The following is a 20,368-nucleotide window of genomic DNA, read 5'->3' as shown; positions in this document are numbered from 1 at the left end:
GTGTGTACCTCTCGGCCATCCTGACGTCGAGTGGGGATGCATTGCTTTGTAACCCCTGAAAACATTTTTCAATTCTCTCTTGAACTCGTAGTTCACTTTACTCATTCTAATCCTCTAACTTATTTTCCCTTCCAAACTTCGGGGATTTCCCCACAGAGAACCGAGCCATGGTCACCGCGCCAATTGCTTGCGGGCGCGAGCTTTCACCTGCTTTAAATTTCTTTTTGTTGCATTCAATGAAGTTACACTTTGGCAATATTCCTTAATCTTTTCTTTACTCAATATATTCGTCGGAACAGAAGAAAAAGTTAAGTTTCACGCTTTGGCAATTTCACATGTCCTTGGGTAAATATGGAGAAGGAGGGAGCATACATAGCCTTCCTTAAATAAATATGCTGATGCACTGAGTTATAATAATCGAGAATTTCTTAACAATATAGTTTTCATCCCAGATTTCGACACTTATTTAGGCCACAATATCCAATCCTCAAATCTGAACACAGATTTTGATTACATACATTAATTAGTCCATGAGAGTAGATAGTGTTTCCAAGGCAAGGCTTTTTGAGTAGGCCAAATCAAAAGACCCCTGCGAGGTGAAGTTGGGCTGACCAAAGATAGCTGATCTTAAAAGGGGGGTATTTAAATTTACCCACACACCCAGTTTTCATTCATGCACTCCTTTGGAGGTACGCAAAGTTTCAACTTTGGAGGTATGCATGCAAAGTTTCAAGCCGCTAGGTTTCATGGTTTTGGAGTTATGGTGGAGATAGACAATGACTGACTGACAAACACTGACATTTATTATTATAGATTTTAATAATGTACGAGGTAAATCACTTTTTCCCCCCATAAACAGGTGATCCCACTCTACGAGCAGGGTCAAGAGTTTCAGCCGAGCAGCATTGAAATGGTCGATGGTGAAACCAGCCCTCCAAAATTGCTTACGGAGGCTGATCTCATATCCCTCATGGATAAACACGGAATTGGTTTGTTCCTACAATTGCTGTGATCTTTCCATGAGTAAACAACCATGATTAATATTGAGTGATTATGATGAATATGTAGGGGATTATTATGTCAATTGTTAAATGTGTAAAGGATTGTGAACGATAAGGTAAATGTGTAAGGGATTGTGAATGATATGGGAAATTTGTAAGGGATTGTGCATGATGTGGTAAATGTGTAAGGAATTGTGAGTGATAAGGCAAATGTGTAAGGGATTGAGAGTGATAAGGTAAATGTGCTTGGGGATTGAGGGTGATGAGGTAAATGTGTGAAGGATTGAGAGCGATAAGGTAAATGTGTAAGGGATTGTGGATGATATGGAAAATTTGTTAGGGATTGTACACGATAAGGTAAATGTGTAAGGAATTGTGAATTATAAGGTAAATGTGTAAGGATTGTGAGTGATAAGGTAAATGTGTAAGGGATTGAGAGTGAAGAGGTAAATGTGTAAAGGATTGTGAGTGATAAGGCAAATGTGTAAGGGATTGAGAGTGATCAGGTAAATGAGTAAGGGATTGAGAGTGATGAGGTAAATGTGTAAAGGATTGTGAGTGATAAGGTAAATGAGTGAGGGATTGAGTGTGATGATGTAAATGTGTAAGGGATTGGGAGTGATAAGGTAAATGTGTAAGGGATTGTGAGTGATAAGGTAAATGTGTAAGGGATTGTGAGTGATAAGGTAAATGTGTAAGGGATTGTGAGTGATAAGGTAAATGTGTAAGGGATTGTGAGTGATAAGGTAAATGTGTGAGGGATTGTGAGTGATAAGGTAAATGTGTAAGGTATTGTGAGTGATAAGGTAAATGTGTAAGGGATTGTGAGTGATAAGGTAAATGTGTAAGGGATTGTGAGTGATAAGGTAAATGTGTAAGGTATTGTGAGTGATAAGGTAAATGTGTAAGGGATTGTGAGTGATAAGGTAAATGTGTAAGGTATTGTGAGTGATTTTAGATTTGTGATTTTGGGATTTTGGGATAAACGTGTAAGGGATTGTGAGTGATAAGGTAAATGTGTAAGGGATTGTGAGCGATAAGGTAAATGTGTAAGGTATTGTGAGTGATAAGGTAAATGTGTAAGGGAGTGTGAGTGATAAGGTAAATGTGTAAGGGATTGCGAGTGATAAGGTAAACGTGTAGGATTGTGAGTGATGAGGTAAATGTGTAAGGGATTGTGAGTGATCAGGTAAATGTGTAAGGGATTGTGAGTGATAAGCTGTGTGAGATTGTTGTTGTGATCCAGGAACTGATGCGACACATGCAGAGCACATCGAGACAATAAAGGCGAGGAAGTATGTTGGGTTAACACAAGATGAGCGGTTCATTCCTGGCGAGCTCGGTATGGGCCTTGTGGAAGGTAAAACATTCCTAACCTTTTGGATTTCCAATCCCTGGGTTTGTGGGTTTTCTGTATGGTTCCCATTCTCTGAGATAGAGTATTTGTGATTGGTGCAGAAAATGTGCTGAATCTAAGTTACTGATGTGCAAAGATTATCACATGTGGGCAACATCTTCAGACATATGCCTCTTGGAAAAGCATTACGATAATTTGCCTCCTCAGTTGGTATGCCCTGGCCCATGGACCTATTATTATTATTATTATTATTATTATTATTATTATTATTATTTTGTATAAGCCTCAGGGCTCATGGAGGTTGTTATTGCTTATTTTATACAAGTGCCTATTGTCACAGACATTGTTATTGCTTATTTTATATAACTGTCTGGGCTCATCGAGGTTGTTTTTTGTAGGATACAACTCTATGGGCTACGAAATGTCGAAACCAAATTTACGCGCAGAACTTGAAGCCGACCTTAAGCTCATCTGTGAAGGGAAAAAAGACAACAACCGCGTTTTGAGGGAACAAGTGCATAATTATAGAAACGTTTTCCTGACCGCCCTGGAACAGGCAAGCAAGTAAGTGAGATGGAACTTTGGCGCATTCACGCGACTTGGTTTGTTTTGTTTGCCGTCGGATTCTGTCGCTGAAGCTGCTCTTTCCCCTACAGGCTGGACGAAGCTTTGGCTCAGTACTTGCATGAAGATCGGCAACAAATTGATGCGCAGATTCTGCCAGAAACTGCGCCCATGGTTAGAAAATGTCCGCATTGTAACAGTGACATGGCACTCAAAAGGACCAAGAATGGCAGGTAAGACGAGTGCACTGTTTTGCACGTACTGTTGTTCAAAAGCTGTGGGTGTGTGAGTGCGTGTAATTATCTTCACCTGTACTAGGTTCATGATATCTTGTTCAGGATATCCTTCCTGCAAAGCAGCAGTTTGGTTCCCAGACGGTGTCTTGGAAGTGGCTAAAGATGAAGGAACATGTGATAAGTGTTCCCCTCAATCCATTCACAGGTACATGTGCTCTTTATCTCCACACTCACTTGCTGTGGTGCATTTATTCATGTGTTTTTAAAGGCCAAAGTCTGCTTCGAACCGGCTTGCCAGGCCTGGCATCTGACTAATGGTGGTATGCGTAAGAATTTGTAATTTGTTCCTGGTGCCGGTGGTAACTCCCCCAACTCTACATGAAAGACACCGTGGGATCTTCATCCTCCACCAACGAATTAAAGTAGACTGAGCATTATTGGTTTAATATCCATAATATTTATAACCCTGGTGTTGGGCTAGCGGCTAGGGTGCCGGCTTAGGATCCTAGGATCCTGGGTTCGAATCCCGGTCGATCGCTGAATTAACGCCAGGGGGGTTGACTCAGCCTGTCATCCTTCCGAGGTCGGCTAATTTGAGTACCAGTTCACTGGTATTTCCCTGTTTGTCGTAAAAGGCGACAAAAAGGGTTGGCGGCAGGAAGGGCATCCGGCCGTAAAACATTGCTTCAAAAAGGGGACCGAAAAACAACAACAACCATGGTCCCCGAAAAAGGCCAACCCCCGCTTGCGGGGAAAAATGGCCTCTAAAGGTGTTTTTTTTTTTTTTAATCCATCTGAGGGACGGCAGGCTTTGTGATGTAGCGCCTCGCCTGGAAACCTCTAACCTGACAGTTTATAGTCGGGTCGGGAATCAAACTGGCTTGAGAGCTCAAAGGTGTAATTTCGCTACCTCTGCATTATCCTATCAAATATGGACATTCATAAACGATGGACAATTGAACACAATATGGCATTTGAACCGACAAAGCCAGCCAGCATCCTGAACATAGTGCTCGGATGGGAATGGCACAAAGTCCCTGAAATACGTATGTAGTATGTAGCTCACATGGTATCAAGTTTCAAAAACATTGGCCTATTAAGAATCAACATGGGTCTATCATTTCTAGCGATGAGTGTCTCCTGCAATGGTCACGGTGATCACCTGTACAAAAGGTGGAAGCAAGATTGGACAGAAGAAACAATGTAGACTAAGGTGCCTAATGACGGCAAACTACTGAAGGCCGCACGTTTTTATTGTGAACCTTTTGTCGTTTTCCAGGTTGATGTTTAAATTTAAAAGAGGCTCAGTGCCTCCTCTGACCCCGCTGGAGTATATCGGCTGCATTGGAGGCTGCGATGACATTTTAGCGGACATCCTTGATCTGAAATACCTTCGACAAAATATGATCGCCAGTTCTACAGAGAGCAATTCTGTACGTAATCTCACATTACCACAGCAACCGTTGAGATACCAACAACAAGACAACAGGAATTTTGTCACTGCACCGGTGCCTCAGCACCAAGCTCCGAGACCTCAGCATCAAGCGCCGCGACCTCAGTACCCAGCTCCGACACCTCAGCATCAGGCGCCACGACCTCGGTACCCAGCTCCGAGACCTCAACATCCGGCTCCGAGACCTCGGGACCAAGCTCCGAGTTCGACACATGATATCCATTGTAACTGCAATGAGATAGCAATTCTTCTGACGGTGCGAAAAGAAGGAGCAAATCAAGGCAGGAAGTTCTACAAGTGCAATGCTGGAGGCTGCAATTTCTTTCTGTGGGCAGATGAACCACCTGCTCCCAGTGATGGATGGCAACCTCCTGCCGCCAGACAAAATGTCGCACAAACTACCGGAAGAAGTGCTGCATTCAACACACACAGCGTGCCAGTGGCCCCATTAGGGAGGAGTGCAATCTCCAACACATTGTGTTCCTGCAACCTTCCCACGGTAACACGTGTGGTTCAGAAAGAAGGACCAAACACCGGCCGTTCCTTTCACACCTGCTCCAAGCCGAGAGACCAGCAGTGTGGCTTCTTCAGCTGGGCTGATGAAAACTGTCCTGCAGGTATGTTTGTAAATAATGTGGAGAGTCTTCTGGGTAGTCTCAGGCCCAGTTGCACTGGCCATTTTCCTATGTGCATTGATTAATCTGTAGCTGTTCTGCACCCTGTAACTGCTCTTGTATTAGTCGTGCTTGCATTTCCGAGAACCAACGAGGTCAGGCCCCAGCGTTTTTCTTGAGTGGGAAAGAATTAATATTGCTCGTGTGCCTGGCAGATGAAGACCCCTAATTGCAACTACTATCAGGCTTTAAAATATCTTTTTCGCAAGATTATTGTGAAATTATAAGGTTACAAGATTATTATAATAATGAGTCACAGAACCCCATTGCGGCCCAGATTCAGAGTAGTTGGAATAAAGAGACCATTTAAACAAATACGAGGGAAACCGCACTCGTTCCACAATGTTAGCAATAGAAAACCAGCTCTTCATTAACAATTTACGTACTTTAACCAAATTTAACCTTTAACCAAAAACCAAATTTGAAGCCTGGTGTTGGCTTAGCGGTCAGGGTGCCGGCTTGGGATCCGAGGATCCTGGGTTCGAATCCCGGTCAATCGCTGAATGAACACCAGGGGGGTTGACTCAGCCTGTCAGCCTTCTGAGGTCGGCAATTCCCTGTGTGTCGCAAGAGGCAACTAACAGGATTGGCGGCAGGGGGAGCATCCGGCCATAAAGCATTGTTTCAAAAAGGGGACGATGGTGCTCAAAAAAGGCCAACCCCTGCTCTGCAGGGAAAAATGGCCTCTAAAGGTGGTTCTAAAGGTGGTACTTTAACCAAATTTCCCAAAATAACTTAAACTGGTATGACAAAGCATATACACAGAGCAAGTTCATCAAAGATTGTCAGCACAATCTCTGAATTCTGAAGCCAGGACAACAGTCACATTATGTTGCAAAAACAGAAGTTGCCACAAATTTACAAAAAAGAAGAATAAATGTGTGTGGTCGACTTGACCGTGTAGAGAAGTCGAGGCAGTCGTAACTAATTTGCAGTGAAGCAATCTATGATAGACTTCACGAGTTGGTGAGCGGTATAGGCCACCAGAACTCACTTACAACCGAGGCAGTTGTGAAGCAGAATTCGATGGTGTAAAATCAGTGTGACTCTATGGTACTTCAAAACGGTGCTTTATTTAGCATCTTTGGGCAAAGCATACCAGTGTACGTTAATGACGTCAGCGCAGCATCATGCGGGAACCATTTCCATCTTGTGGCTTGAAACCACCAGCACCACTGCAATCACAAGCAATAATCTATGAAGCAACGTTAATGGCAATGTATGTGACATAATGGGGTGCATGGATGATCCGAGTATACAGGCCATAATAGCATTACGCCATAATTATAATAGCAGCTGGTTCAGTTAACAATGGTATTTTTGTTCAGAATAAGTGTGCCAGGCGAGTCTGTGCGCTCTACCGAGTGCCGTCTAGTTTTGGAAGTTGTGATTTTGTTTCTCCTGACTTTGTGCATTGTTCCTACTCAACAATGCCAGCCATGTTTGCCCTAGAGGCTTGCATGTAACTGGAATCAATTCTGCTCCTTGCCGATGTCGTAGTGGATTCTTTGTCACCCATCCGCTTGTTTCAGGTCCAGGTTCAGTATCTGCGAATCCTGCTGCAAGGCCTGTGCATTTCGCTGGTGGACACAGGGGCGGCAACAGCACACGTGACGCGGGCGGAAACGCACCACGACGCAGGAGGACCTGTGGTATCTGTCGACAACCTGGGCACACCCGGAAGACCTGTCCTGAAGCAAACCAACTTGGTGTTTGACTGGTGTGATCTACAAGTCTGCGATGTGTTTCTGTTGAAATCAATTGAATTAGCTGTCTCATTGTCACCAAAACATATGATTGGGAATGTAAAAACATGTAAATATGTTTTCTATGTTAATAATTGTAAGGTTAAATTCCAAAACCATATAAAGTTTGTTTGTTACAGTTTGCTTTATGTCAGCATTGATGATTTTAGAACGTTTTATAAAGAAAATGCTTGAAGCACTTGTCTTGTTGTGGAACTGGCAGGCTATTTCAATGGGAGTACAAGTGGGGGAACCACCATTTATCAGAATCCATTCCTTGAGATGGTTAGGAAGTAATTCAGGAGCTAGTGCACTTCCAACTTGCACAAGAAAAGGGGCAGCTATAGTAAATGTGCCTCAAAGTGTAGTGTGGATCAAACTAGAACAGCACTTGTTAGAGAGCATATAGGGCTGACAGAAAGTCTACACCCCCCTTTCAAAAATTTCACCTTTTGTTCCCTTATAGCCTGGCATTAAAATGCATTAAATCAGACTTTTTCTACCTTTATTTACATATCATAACCCACAACTTCAAATTGAAAGAAAATTCTACAAATTTCAGAAAGTTAATTAAAACTACAAAACTTGAATATCTTGGTTGGATAGGTGTCCCCCCCACCCCCCCCCCCCCCTGATACTTGGTAGAAGCACCTGTGACAGCAATTGCAGGTGTGAGTCTATTGGGAGAGGTCTCTACCAACTTCACACACTCTGATTGGGCAATATTTGCCAATTCTTCTGCACAAAACTGATCAACTTCAGTCAAGTTGTATGGAGAGCGTTGATGGACAACAACAACAACAACAACAACAACATGCATTTTAAGGCCATATTCCCTGCTAGAGCGGGGATTAGCCTTGCGGTCCCCATGACAATGTTCTCCATTTTGCCCTATTTTCTACATCTCCCCTTGTTAACCCCTTTGCCCGCATTTCTTCTTCGACCATCTTTAGCCAAGTCTTTCTCGGTCTTCCCCGGCCTGTACTTCCTTCTACATTCATTTCCATCACTCTTCTCAACCAGTCACTTTCATCCTTCCTCAACACATGACCAAACCATCTCAACCTGTTCCTCTTCACAGCATCAATCACAGGCTCTATTCCCATCATCTTTCGCAATTCATCATTTGTCTTCCTCTCTCTCCACGATACTCCGCACATCCATCGAACCATTCGCATTTCCACCCTTTCCAACCTTCGTTGCTGCTCCACGTTCATTACCCATGTCTCGCTCCCATAAATCATAACACTTCTCACACATGCAGCATACACCTTTCCCTTCAGCTTCAACGACACTCCCCTCCTCATCAGCACGCCACTCAGTTCCCGAAACGTCTTCCATGCACATCTCACTCGAGCAACCGTTGCCGAGTCTGATCCACCTTCTCCATTCAGCATGTCTCAGAGGTAGCAAAATGTTTTCACACCTTCCAGCTTCACGTCGTCTCCAAGATCCAACTCAACATTCCCTCCATCTGCAGCTCCCTCTGCACACCTTACATTTGAATGTAGCTGCCGCACTGGTTAATGACCCTCTCAGACCACTACATTTTTGATGAACCCACTCAGCGCACATTGTACATTGAATGGAGTTAACTCCGACAAACCTTCCTGCACAAAGCACAGGGCCACTTCCCAGTTCTTTCCACCTCACCACATGCTTTACCACTTGCCATCACCTTCGTCTTTCCGATATTCACCTTCAGACCTTTTGTCTCCATACATTCCTTCCACTTGTTCATCTTTTCCTTCAGTCCATCCATACTTTCCGCAATCAACACCAGATCATCTGCATACAACAACTCCCACGGTAAACCCTCCTTTACGTTCTGAGCCAGCACCTCCATCACAGCTACAAATAGTAGTGGGCTTCGTACCGACCCCTGATGCACTCCCACCTTCACCTCAATCTCACCACTGTTCCCATCCTTCGTCCTTACAGCTGTGCATGCTCTTTTGTACATTGCCATCACTACTCTGATCAACCATTCCTCCACTCCTAACTTCCTCAATGCCCATGTCAATACTTTGCGTGGAACCCTATCGAATGCTTTCTCCAAATCAACAAACCCAAGAAACAACTTCTTCCTCTTCTCCATGTACTTCTCCTGCAACTGCCTCGCAATAAAAAGCGTGTCTGTCGTTCCTCTTCCTGTCATGAATCCAAACTGCATTTCGTCGATCTTCACTTTCTTCCTTATCCTCCTCTCCAACACCCTTTCCAATACCTTAATTCCATGCTCCAATCACTTTATCGCTCGGTACGAGCCACACTCCAGAGGGTCACCTTTTCCCTTGTATACAGGGACGACAGTACTCAGTTCCCAAGCCACTGGAATGCGGCCTTCTTTCACCACCAGATTACAGATCTCTGTCATTCTCTTCACACCCCAACTTCCTGCTGCCTTCAACATATCTCCCACAACTCCCGTCGGCCCTCCCGCTTTTCTACCCTTCATTGCTTTTATCGCTTCCTCAACTTCCTTCTCAGTTATCTTCTCTGCCGGTCCTAAAACTGGGTTACTCTCTATGTTGCCATCCCATTCATTCTCTGTATTCAACAGCATTTCCATATATCTTTTCCATCTTCCTTTAATTCCATCTGGGTCCACAACGATTTGTCCCACTTCATCCTTCAAGCAACACACCTCCATCACATTACACCTCTCTTTCGCTATCTACTTTGCAATCCTGAATACTGCTCTCTGACCCTCTTCCAAATCCAAGCGTTCTCCGAACATTTTCCTGCATGCCTCCTGCGCCTTTGCTACCTCTTTCTTTGCAGCCTTCAGGGCTGCCTTATAACTTTCATGCTCTGCTGTTTCTGCTCCCGTACCCTTCGCCTTCTGCCACTCCTTGAACTTCTTCCTCTTCTCGTCAATCCTCTTTCCAACTTCATCATCCCACCAACATGTTTCCGAGTGCCTCGGTGGTCCTTTTGTCCATCCACATACCTCACCAACGGCTCCCAACAGACTAGCTTTCATTGACAATTGACATCCAACTACTTTCAAGCTCAACCACATCATCCTCTACCCTACTCAGCCTCTCTTTTAATGCCTCCCTTACTGTCACCTCTCTCAACCTCCACACCTTCATTCTCGATTGGTACTTCACCCGCCGAGCTCTCCTCGCACCTTTCACCCTTATGTCGCAGACAAACAAGTGGTGCTGTGAAACGGCCTCCTCCCCCGGGATCACCTTTGTGTCCCGGAGGTGCCCCCTATCTCGCCTACGCACCATCAGGTCGTCAACGGTTGTCGTCGACCCACCTGACGTGTATGTAACAAGCTTATTATCCTCTTTCTGGAACTGAATATTACAAATCAACAAATCAGCTCCATCTGCAAACTCCAAAATCCTTTCACCTTCTCCATTTCTCACACCATATCCGTAACCCCCATGAACTCCCTCAAAACCGTCCATACTCCTTCCCACATGTCCATTTAGGTATCCTCCTACCACAACAACTTCCTCATCTTTCACGTTTTCCATCGGCTTCTCTATCGCACACCAGAACTTGTCCTTCTCTTCATCGCTCCGACCAACCTGCGGAGCATATCCCGAGATGACGTTCACCAAGAGCTTTCCAATCATCATTTTCACCATCATCAACCTATCACTCACTCTTGTCACACTCACCACACTGTCTACAAACTCCTCAGAAAACAGGACACCAACACCATTCACACCTTCTGGGCACCCTTGCCACACAAACTTGTATTTCTGTCCCTGTCTCCCCTTCACCATTCTCACACCACTTCCCTTCCATCTCGTCGCTTGCACACAACATATTTCCACTCTTCTTCTGACCAACACTTCCACCACTTCTCCTGATCTCCCTGTCATTGTCCCTACATTCCATGTCCCAAACCTCAGAAACCGATCTCCACTTCAGGCTGTACCCTGCCCATATGTAGTTGTAATTGTCATGGTTCTCTTTTTGAGGCAATGTTTTTATGGCCGGATGCCCTTCCTGACGCCAACCCTCTTAGTCGTCTCTTACGACACGCAGGGATACGGTGTACCTATTCTAATCCAGGGTACACACTGGGAAACGTTTAAAACATGGAAATTCGGGGGGGGGGGGCATCACGGCTGCGGGGGCCCCGTCAGCACCACGCCACGTCGGCCTGGTCAGCACCACACCACGTCGGCCCGGTCAGCACCACACCACGTCGGCCCGGTCAGCACCACACCACGTCGGCCCGGTCAGCACCACACCACACCACGTCGGCCCGGTCAGCACCACACCACACCACGTCGGCCCGGTCAGCACCACACCACGTGGGCCCGGTCAGCACCACACCACGTCGGCCCGGTCAGCACCACACCACGGCGGCCCGGTCAGCACCACACCACGGCGGCCCGGTCAGCACCACACCACGGCGGCCCGGTCAGCACCACACCACGGCGGCCCGGTCAGCACCACACCACGGCGGCCCGGTCAGCACCACACCACGGCGGCCCGGTCAGCACCACACCACGGCGGCCCGGTCAGCACCACACCACGGCGGCCCGGTCAGCACCACACCGTCGGCCCGGTCAGCACCACACCGTCGGCCCGGTCAGCACCACACCACGTCGGCCCGGTCAGCACCACACCACGGCGGCCCGGTCAGCACCACACCACGGCGGCCCGGTCAGCACCACACCACGGCGGCCCGGTCAGCACCACACCACGGCGGCCCGGTCAGCACCACACCACGCCTGCCCGGTCAGCACCACACCACGCCTGCCCGGTCAGCACCACACCACGTCGGCCCAGAGCCTGGCGCGAAGTCCAAGGACATCAGCGTTGATGGACAGCAATCTTCAAATCATGCACAGATTTTTGATTGCATTTAGGTTGGGGATCTGACTGAATCAATCAAGGACATGTAATTTTTTTGTTCCTTAGCCACTCCAGTGTAGCTTTGGTTGTGTGCTTCGGGTCGTCATGCTGAAAGGTGAACTTCCGTCCCAATTTCAGCTTTCTTGCAGAGGACAGCAGGTTTTCCTCTTGGATTTTTCTGTACTTTGCTCCATCCATTTTCCCTTCTATCCTGACATGTGCTCCAGTCCCTGCTGATGAGAAACATCCCCATAACATGATGCTGCCACCACCGTGCTTCACAGTCTGGACGGTGTTCTTTCGGCGATTTGCTGTGCTGGGTTTGCGCCAAATGTAACGTTTTGCATTTAGGCTGAAAAGTTTCCATCTTTGCTTCGTCAGACCACAAAACCTTTTTGCCACATGACTTCAGAATCTCCGGAGTGGTTTTTTGCATACCTCAAACAGGACTCAAGGTGGACTTTTTTTGTAATGGCTTTCTTCTTGCCACCCTACCGTGCAGGCCAGACTTGTGGAGTGCTTGGGATATTGTCACATGCACCCAGTGACCAGTCTTTGCCATAAAGGCCTGTAGCTCTTTCAAAGTTGCCATTGACCTCTTGGTGGCCTCTCTGATCAGTCTCATCCTTGCTTGGTCATCCAGTTCGGAGGGATGGCCTGATCAAGGCAGGGTCTTGGTGGTACCTTGGTTTGAGATATTGTGCTATATATAGGTTTTAGCCTGTCTATCAATGGTGAAGAATCACTTCACTTAAAAAAAAAAATAATAATAATTTGTAAATAATTCGTCCTCGTCACACAACCAACCTGTCCACCAAGTTTCATCATTCTGAATATGTCCACAACCTACAGAGATATCCTGATCACAGACAGACAGGGGTTCAACCGTAACCTTAATCCAACTTTGGTGGTGGAGGTAAACAGAAGAGAAGTTGAAAACTTGGATGTGATTTGAAAGCTGAATAAATTGAAGGATTTACCTGAGAATGGGAAAATCACAAGGTTTAGGTGTTTGATCGAGAGGTAAGGCATTCGGTTGGTGCTAGGTTACACAAGTGAGATGGTTGTTACTGCGTAGGGAGTCAGGTAAGTGTTTGGTAAATAAACACGCAGGTTAGAGAAAAAGGAGCCGTCATTATCTTGTGCCTGAAATATTTCTTGCACTCTTCTACGATGTCTCCAACCTCCAAACCATGCCAAAAATTCCACCCCACCTTTTCCTCAATCAGGTCCTGACTAACCAATCACTTTCAACATCCACAGTACAAAGCCTCCAAAGCATCTTGTTGAAAATAGTAGGCCAAGCTTCAGAGTCAACTTCGCACTAAATGCAGGCAGATTGGTTGCCATCCAGCATAGCTTGATAACACCTGAACATGTTAAATCATCTCGCACATTTACAAAAAGGGTGCTTGTCAGCATGTCCGCAAAAATCTTATAAATCAATGGTGTATGGTGTATGGTGATCGGTGCCAATGACTACAGGCGTATTGTTGTTGTTGGTGGTGGTGTTGTTGTTGGTGTATATCCCCGGACAGTTCTCTCGAACAAGCCTGCTGCATGGAGACAACCGATCAATCTCTCAGGAACGACCCAAAGATCCCGCACATCCAGGATGGTATGCCCCGCCTTTACAAAGGCAGGGCCACAGCAGAGTTATAGAAAGAAAGAGAGAGAAGAGACAGACATGAGGGAAAGAGCCAGTGATCGGGGACTGATCGGCACTCTGACCGTGACCGTGCTGCCTTGAAGAGTCTGGGCAGCGGGGAAGAGTTGGCCCCTGACTTGCGTTGGGGGGTACAACCACCACAAAGAGGCATCCCCGATAGTTTCACAGATGTACTTTAGTAAAAGGGTGGAACCGTTCAACAACTGCTTAGCAATAACTCATCCAATATCTGCAACTGTAGCAGCAATGTGTGACACTGAGAATTTGGTTTAGACAACGCGCCATCTTCGTGCCATCGGGAGCTAGAGTAAACACCTGAGGCACCTGTTGCTTGATGCATTTCCTTGGCACCTGAGCAAATCATGCTTTTCACTTTGAAACTCGATTATGTGTTTCGTGCAGCACAAACAGTCACCCAATTCATATTTTGATCTCAAATCCAAATGAGAGAGAGAGAGAGAGAGAGAGACAGAGAGAGAGAGAGAGAGAGAGAAAAAGAAAGAAAGAAAAAAGAAGAAAAAAAAGGGGATGAGAGTGAGGAGGAGGGATGTGTGTGTGGGAGTGGTAATCATAATTCATAACTTTGTGTGTTTGGTAATCCTCTGTGTTGTGTTGTTTTGTACGCCGGGCATTTTGACGAGCTTTACCCCTAGTCATGGTTAATAAGGCACATAAGAGCTGTTAATACTACATCTTGTTTCTCGCTTTTATGCCCGATCATTAACTGAACCAGTGTTGTTGATGAGATACAGGACAAGAGCCACAATCTTTAGACATTAATCTTGTATATATGTATTGTTTAACTACAAACATGGTTTGTTTGCGTGTTTCACTGTACAGATACAAGTGAACCGCTTGGATAATTCACCTGTGCATGTCCTCACTTGCTTCACGGACTTCCTTTGCTGCATAAATCCAGTTCGGATTTCAGAAATTCCACGAACCTGTTGATTTCACGAACCCGTTTCCGGTTCCGTTTAATCTCGGCCTCAGTGATCTGTAAGCACCAATCCCTTCGACAGTTAATAACGAGGTAACACTTTACAAATCTTTCTCCTTTGTGTAATTGTATGCCCACATTTTTTTTTGACTTCAATCAATTGGATGATCCGTGTTATGGTGCTGGTTGTAGAACCTCATATCCACCCCTTTGGCAGAGTGGAGACTGCAGGAGTCGCTTACAGACTGCATGAACCATGTTGAATACCAGGAAATGACTATATGTCGCTCTGCGACTCCGAAACCTTCCCACACTCATATATTGTTATATAGCCCACACGCAAGCTCCACAACGGTTCAGTACCTCGCTTTCCTGGCACGCCGGACGATCTTAGAGACCGAATGGCGACGGGTCACTTTGCCTAGCGGGGGGAAACTGGAGTGGACCTGATGGTCATGATGACGGGCAGTTGTCCACACCCTGGGGTGGACAACTGCTCGTTTATCTGAGAATGCACATCATTACTCACATTAAATGTTCCATTTAACATTATGATAACACATAATGTAACACATTAACACATTACTACAACGTTAAATCCGATTTAATTGGTGTTACATTACCATAATGTTAAATTAATACGAACACATGTTGCTGTTAATTTAACATTGCAGTAAATTCCTGTAAAACACATCATTACTCACATTAAATGTTCCATTTAACATTATGATAACACATAATGTAACACATTAACACATTACTACAACATTAAATCTGATTTAATGGGTGTTACATTACCATAATGTTAAATTAATACTAACACATGTTACTGTTAATTTAACATTGCAGTAAATTCCTGTAAAACACATCATTACTCACATTAAATGTTCCATTTAACATTATGATAACACATAATGTAAGACATATTAACACATTACTACAACATTAAATCTGATTTAATGGGTGTTACATTACCATAATGTTAAATTAAAACGAACACATGTTGCTGTTAATTTAACATTGCAGTAAATTCCTGTAAAACACATCATTACTCACATTAAATGTTCCATTTAACATTATGATAACACATAATGTAAGACATATTAACACATTACTACAACATTAAATCTGATTTAATGGGTGTTACATTACCATAATGTTAAATTAATACTAACACATGTTACTGTTAATTTAACATTGCAGTAAAGTCATGAAACACACATCATTGCTCACATTAAATGTTCCATTTAACATTATGATAGCACATAACACAAGTAATTACTACAACGTTAAATCTGATTTAATGGGTGTTACATTACCATAACATTAAATTAATACTAACATATGTTACTGTTAATTTAACATTGCAGTAAAGTCATGTAACACATCATTACTCACATTAAATGTTTGATTTAACGTTACGGTAACACACAAAGTTCATTAAACATAAGGGAATTTCTCATGAATCGGGCCTTGTTTTTACCAAACTTGTGTTATTATGTAGTTGTAATTCTCGGCCTCGGCATCTGAATTGCACACATCTCACTCGTTAAACAAGTTTAACTTGTGTTTGTAAGATACTCACGCTTACCTTATCAATCACAGACTGAGACCAATCGTTAGCCTGACGTACAATCTCGTCCTCCTTGTTATTGATTTGTAAAACACGTGATCCACTCACCGAATCCTCAATGTTAGTATTATCCACAAGGAGCTGAAAGCAAAAACAACACATTGTTACATCATTTTGAAAAAAAGGTATTTTCTTTGTTACTCTTGATAATAAAATCCTTATGTTCATTGAGTGAGAGGGCGTGGGATAGGGGATGGGGGGCTGGAAGGGTTGGGGGGCATGGGAAGGTATGAGGTGAGGAGGGTGGGGGAGGAAGTTTCAGATGCAGAAATAAGGCCTTATTGGCCTCGACATTTGCATTATAGCGTTCATTCTCTGTACTAAGGTCACTGTTTAGTGTGAAGTTGTCCTTTGTGCCACCCATATGGTATTGTCCAAATTTCGTGGTTGAAGAGGTTGGACGTACCCCACTTCTGAGGCCAGTTTCGGTCCGGATATGGCACAGGGAATCATTATGAAGGCGATGAGCTTCTGCGACCAGTTCACTACATCAATGCCTGTGATTGGCTCTGCGGCTGCTCCTGTGCACACACTCAATTGGCTGGGAACCTCCCCTGTACGCCGGGCTTTCATTGGCACTCCACACACACGTTTGGGAGTCACCACTGGCGAGCATGCCCATCATGTACACCCAGGGCTTGAGCATGGCGGGAGCTGGTTTTGGTTCCATTATGGCCTGTGCAGGCTGGTGAGGCGCAGGGCTGTTGCAGCAGGTGATGAAGAGAGGAATCCTTTCTCTATAAAAGTCAAGGTCCAGCTCCAACTCCGTGAACATGGTTTATAGCCCTTGTAAACTTAGGACCACCTTCGTGCATGGCTGGTCCCTATCATTGGCAGCCTGCGGCTGTGGGAATGCCATCTTCCGGGTCGGCCCACCCACGCGGCAATCCCAATAAAAAGTCTTATGCCCCCTCTCCAAGGCTCCTTAGTAGACCTTGCCACCACGGCCGGCCAAACAGTCTCTGCTGATTCCTCCGAAAGCTCAATGCGCTTTCCAGCTGTGCCTTTGTGCCCAAGTCCTAACCAGGCCTTCTTCGAAAACAGGAGGATTTACTCATTAAGCTTACTCTATCCTGTCTTAAAGTTAGCACTCGCTGCCTCCTCAGTGCATGCTTTACAAGACGACTTACTCTGACATTTTCCTTGTTGTAAGAATAATCTCACCTATGTGGACATAAGGACCAAACTATTATTAATACAATCTAGCTATGGACCACCCCCCCCCCCCTTCATCCCCCCATCCCTTTTCACTTTACAATACCGTATATTTATTTTTTCCCTTCCCTTGAATATATTTTTGCTGCCTGGCCTTATCAATCATAATCATGTGATCAGTTGCAGTTCTTTCCTTTCTAGCCTCTCCACGTTCCTCTTGCCTTTATAAGGGGTGAGGTCCGATGGCACCAAGCTCCTGCCCTGCCTTGATCACAAGACTCCTCCACTCTCCTCTGTCCTCAGCCAACTCTCTCCACCCTCCAATCACCTCCACCTTTCTGAAATCCCTCTTAACACAACCCTCCCATCTCACCCTTGGTCTCCCTCTTTTCCTCCTACCTTGTTCCCTCAACCCATCTGCTCTCTTTTCCATTCTTTCTTCCCCCATCCACAACGAAAGTCCAGCCCATCTCAGCTCGCATTTCACCGATTTCTCCCATCAAGCTCATCTGCACACCAATCTCCTCCCTCAGTACATCCATTCTCCTTCTATCCATGCTCTTCACTCCTGCAATCCTCCTGATCCAGTTGTTCTCACAAACCTGCTGTTGGTGTCTCGAGACCCTAAAGGTGGGACGGTGTTACGCAAGATCAGAACCTTTCCTTTCAATCTCCTTGAAGCTGAAAGAAACTTGGATAAGACCCGATGTCCTTGAGGAAATCTATGCTTATCTCGTTTCTCCACAGACGAAGACAAAAGTACCCAACCCCCTCTGATGCCGTAGCGAGTTTTAAGCTTGTTCTTTATTTGCCTTAGTTTGATAATATCTTCATGAATGGCTGCAAAAGGCACAGCAATATAACACTTACCTCATTCAACTCGTCTGGAAGATCAACATTTATATTTTGACTTTGGATCTTTTTACTGGTGGCCATCAGGAGGCAAAGGACCTTCTTCTGGTAGTTGTTCTCCAAGTCACGGCACTGAGATATGGTGAATAGGTAATTAAGGAAGTGATAACTTGGGGACATTTGGGGATAACTGCCCCTTCCTCCCCCCATCCCTATCACTGGTCCTACGACAAACACCTGATCACGTGCATGTCAAGGATGCTGCACATAAGCCTGACAACAACTGCAGGTAAGTTTTTATCACCTAGTTTGTCAGCAATTGTGGCTTTGAGATGCACAAAAGTAGAAAATTGATAGTGCAGACATTAAATGCTAAATATGAACATAAATTTTGCATTTTAAGCCGACAATTTACAAGTCTGAAAAGAAATGCAGGAAGAAAACATTAAAGGGGATTCAATGAGAGTAGAAGGGGTCTGGTTGGTATGGGTTGACTGGGCAGCCGAGAGATTGGAGGAATAGGCACGAGATGATGGATACAGGGGACTCGGTTCCACAGACGAGATAAATAGCTCAACGAAGGAATAAGAAGTGAGATTCCAGCTTGGATTGGGGGAGGGAAACCAGGTGTGTTTTTCTGCAAGAACCCGTGACCCCTAGTGAGGGGTGAAGACCGGGTGAACGGAAGGAAGATGATGGGTGGAGTGAGATGTGAAGTGAGGGGAGGGAAAACCAAATTCATCAACGTGCCAAAATTTGGTCAGATGCAGACCCTGGGACTCATCCGACCTCTATAAAATCCCGATAATACAAGAAGCTTTGGATTTGATTGCCTGATCTCGTGGGGCCTCCTTTCCTGCTTCCAGAGGCTCGTTTGCACGATGTGCTTGAGGCCTCCTTTCCTGCTTCCTGAGGCTCGTTTGCACGACGTGCTTGAGGCCTCCTTTCCTGCTTCCTGAGGCTCGTTTGCACGACGTGCTTGAGGCCACCTTTCCTACTTCCTGAGGCTCGTTTGCATGACGTGCTTGAGGCCTCCTTTCCTGCTTCCTGAGGCTCGTTTGCACGACGTGCTTGAGGCCTCCTTTCCTGCTTCCTGAGGCTCGTTTGCACGACGTGCTTGAGGCCTCCTTTCCTACTTCCTGAGGCTCGTTTGCACGACGTGCTTGAGGGCTCCGAGTGCTTCTGCTCACTGAGGATTTCACCTTTGAAAGTGTTGCATTTACATTCTGTACGCCTGGGCATCTTAGCTACTTAACATGCAGTGTAAACCAACCTTTTCTTTGTTATCAATGGTGATCTCAAGCTTGTGGAGGAGCTTGGTAATGTATTTGGGGAGGACGACTCCGCCATCCTTGTGCTTTTACATGAATTGACTTGGACCAGTGTGTACGGTGTGTACCCTGGTTAGAATAGGTACACCGTATCCCTGCGTGTCGTAAAAGGTGACTAAGAGGGTTGGCGTCAGGAAGGGCATCCAGCCATAAAAACATTGCCTCAAAAAAAGAACCATGACAATTACAACTACATATGGGCAGGGTACAGCCCGAAGTGGAGATCGGTTTCTGAGGTTTGGGACATGGAATGTAGGGACAATGACAGGGAGATCAGAAGAAGTGGTGGAAGTATTGATCAGAAGAAGAGTGGACATATGTTGTGTGCAAGAGACGAGATGGAAGGGAAGTGGTGTGAGAATGGTGAAGGGTAGGCAGGGACAGAAATACAAGTTTGTGTGGCAAGGGTGCCCGAAGGGCGTGAATGGTGTTGGTGTCCTGTTTTCTGAGGAGTTTGTAGACAGTGTGGTGAGTGTGACTAGAGTGAGTGATAGGTTGATGATGGTGAAAATGATGATTGGAAAGCTCTTGGTGAACGTCATCTCGGGATATGCTCCACAGGTTGGTCGGAGCAATGAAGAGAAGGACAAGTTCTGGTGTGCGACAGAGAAGCTGATGGAAAACGTGAAAGATGAGGAAGTTGTTGTGGTAGGAGGAGACCTAAATGGACATGTGGGAAGGAGTCTGGACGGTTTTGAGGGAGTTCATGGGGGTTACGGATATGGTGTGAGAAATGGAGAAGGTGAAAGGATTTTGGAGTTTGCTGATGGAGCTGATTTGTAATACTCAGTTACAGAAAGGGGATAATAAGCTTGTTACATACACGTCAGGTGGGTCGACGACAACTGTTGACTACCTGATGGTGCGTAGGCGAGATAGGGGGCACCTCCGGGACACAAAGGTGATCCCGGGGGAGGAGGCTGTT

At 45.4% G+C, this 20,368-nt stretch overlaps 1 protein-coding gene and 1 long non-coding RNA gene across 4 annotated transcripts in view; one reads left to right on the top strand and one right to left on the bottom strand.

The window, feature by feature from the left end:
* The window catches only part of TOP3A (DNA topoisomerase III alpha), a 69,371-nt gene extending 53,095 nt beyond the window's left edge, over positions 1-16,276 (top strand). For 2 of the 3 annotated variants that reach the window (XM_068109586.2, XM_078774922.1), the window contains 7 exons: positions 860-989; positions 2,248-2,361; positions 2,757-2,922; positions 3,015-3,155; positions 3,241-3,363; positions 4,438-5,228; positions 6,818-7,226. In XM_068109586.2, coding sequence (XP_067965687.2) covers positions 860-989; positions 2,248-2,361; positions 2,757-2,922; positions 3,015-3,155; positions 3,241-3,363; positions 4,438-5,228; positions 6,818-7,002 — 1,650 coding nt within the window. In that variant the 3' untranslated portion in view covers positions 7,003-7,226. Of the gene's footprint in view, positions 1-859; positions 990-2,247; positions 2,362-2,756; positions 2,923-3,014; positions 3,156-3,240; positions 3,364-4,437; positions 5,229-6,817; positions 7,227-14,372 lie in introns of those variants that run through there. The other variant, XM_068109587.2, reaches the window with a different exon arrangement.
* On the bottom strand, positions 6,340-14,529 carry LOC137422923 (uncharacterized). The gene is made up of 2 exons (XR_010983611.2): positions 14,401-14,529; positions 6,340-6,460 (listed from the first exon to the last, which is right to left on the bottom strand). It is a non-coding gene; the product is annotated as an uncharacterized LOC137422923 (long non-coding RNA).
* Positions 16,277-20,368: the final 4,092 nt, after the last annotated feature.

This window comes from Myxine glutinosa, chromosome 3 (assembly GCF_964187855.1).
Source record: "Myxine glutinosa chromosome 3, kmMyxGlut1.1, whole genome shotgun sequence".
Lineage (NCBI taxonomy): Eukaryota > Metazoa > Chordata > Myxini > Myxiniformes > Myxinidae > Myxine > Myxine glutinosa.
The sequence above is the reverse complement of the archived record's forward strand: the minus strand, read 5'-3'. Positions and strand labels throughout refer to the sequence as shown.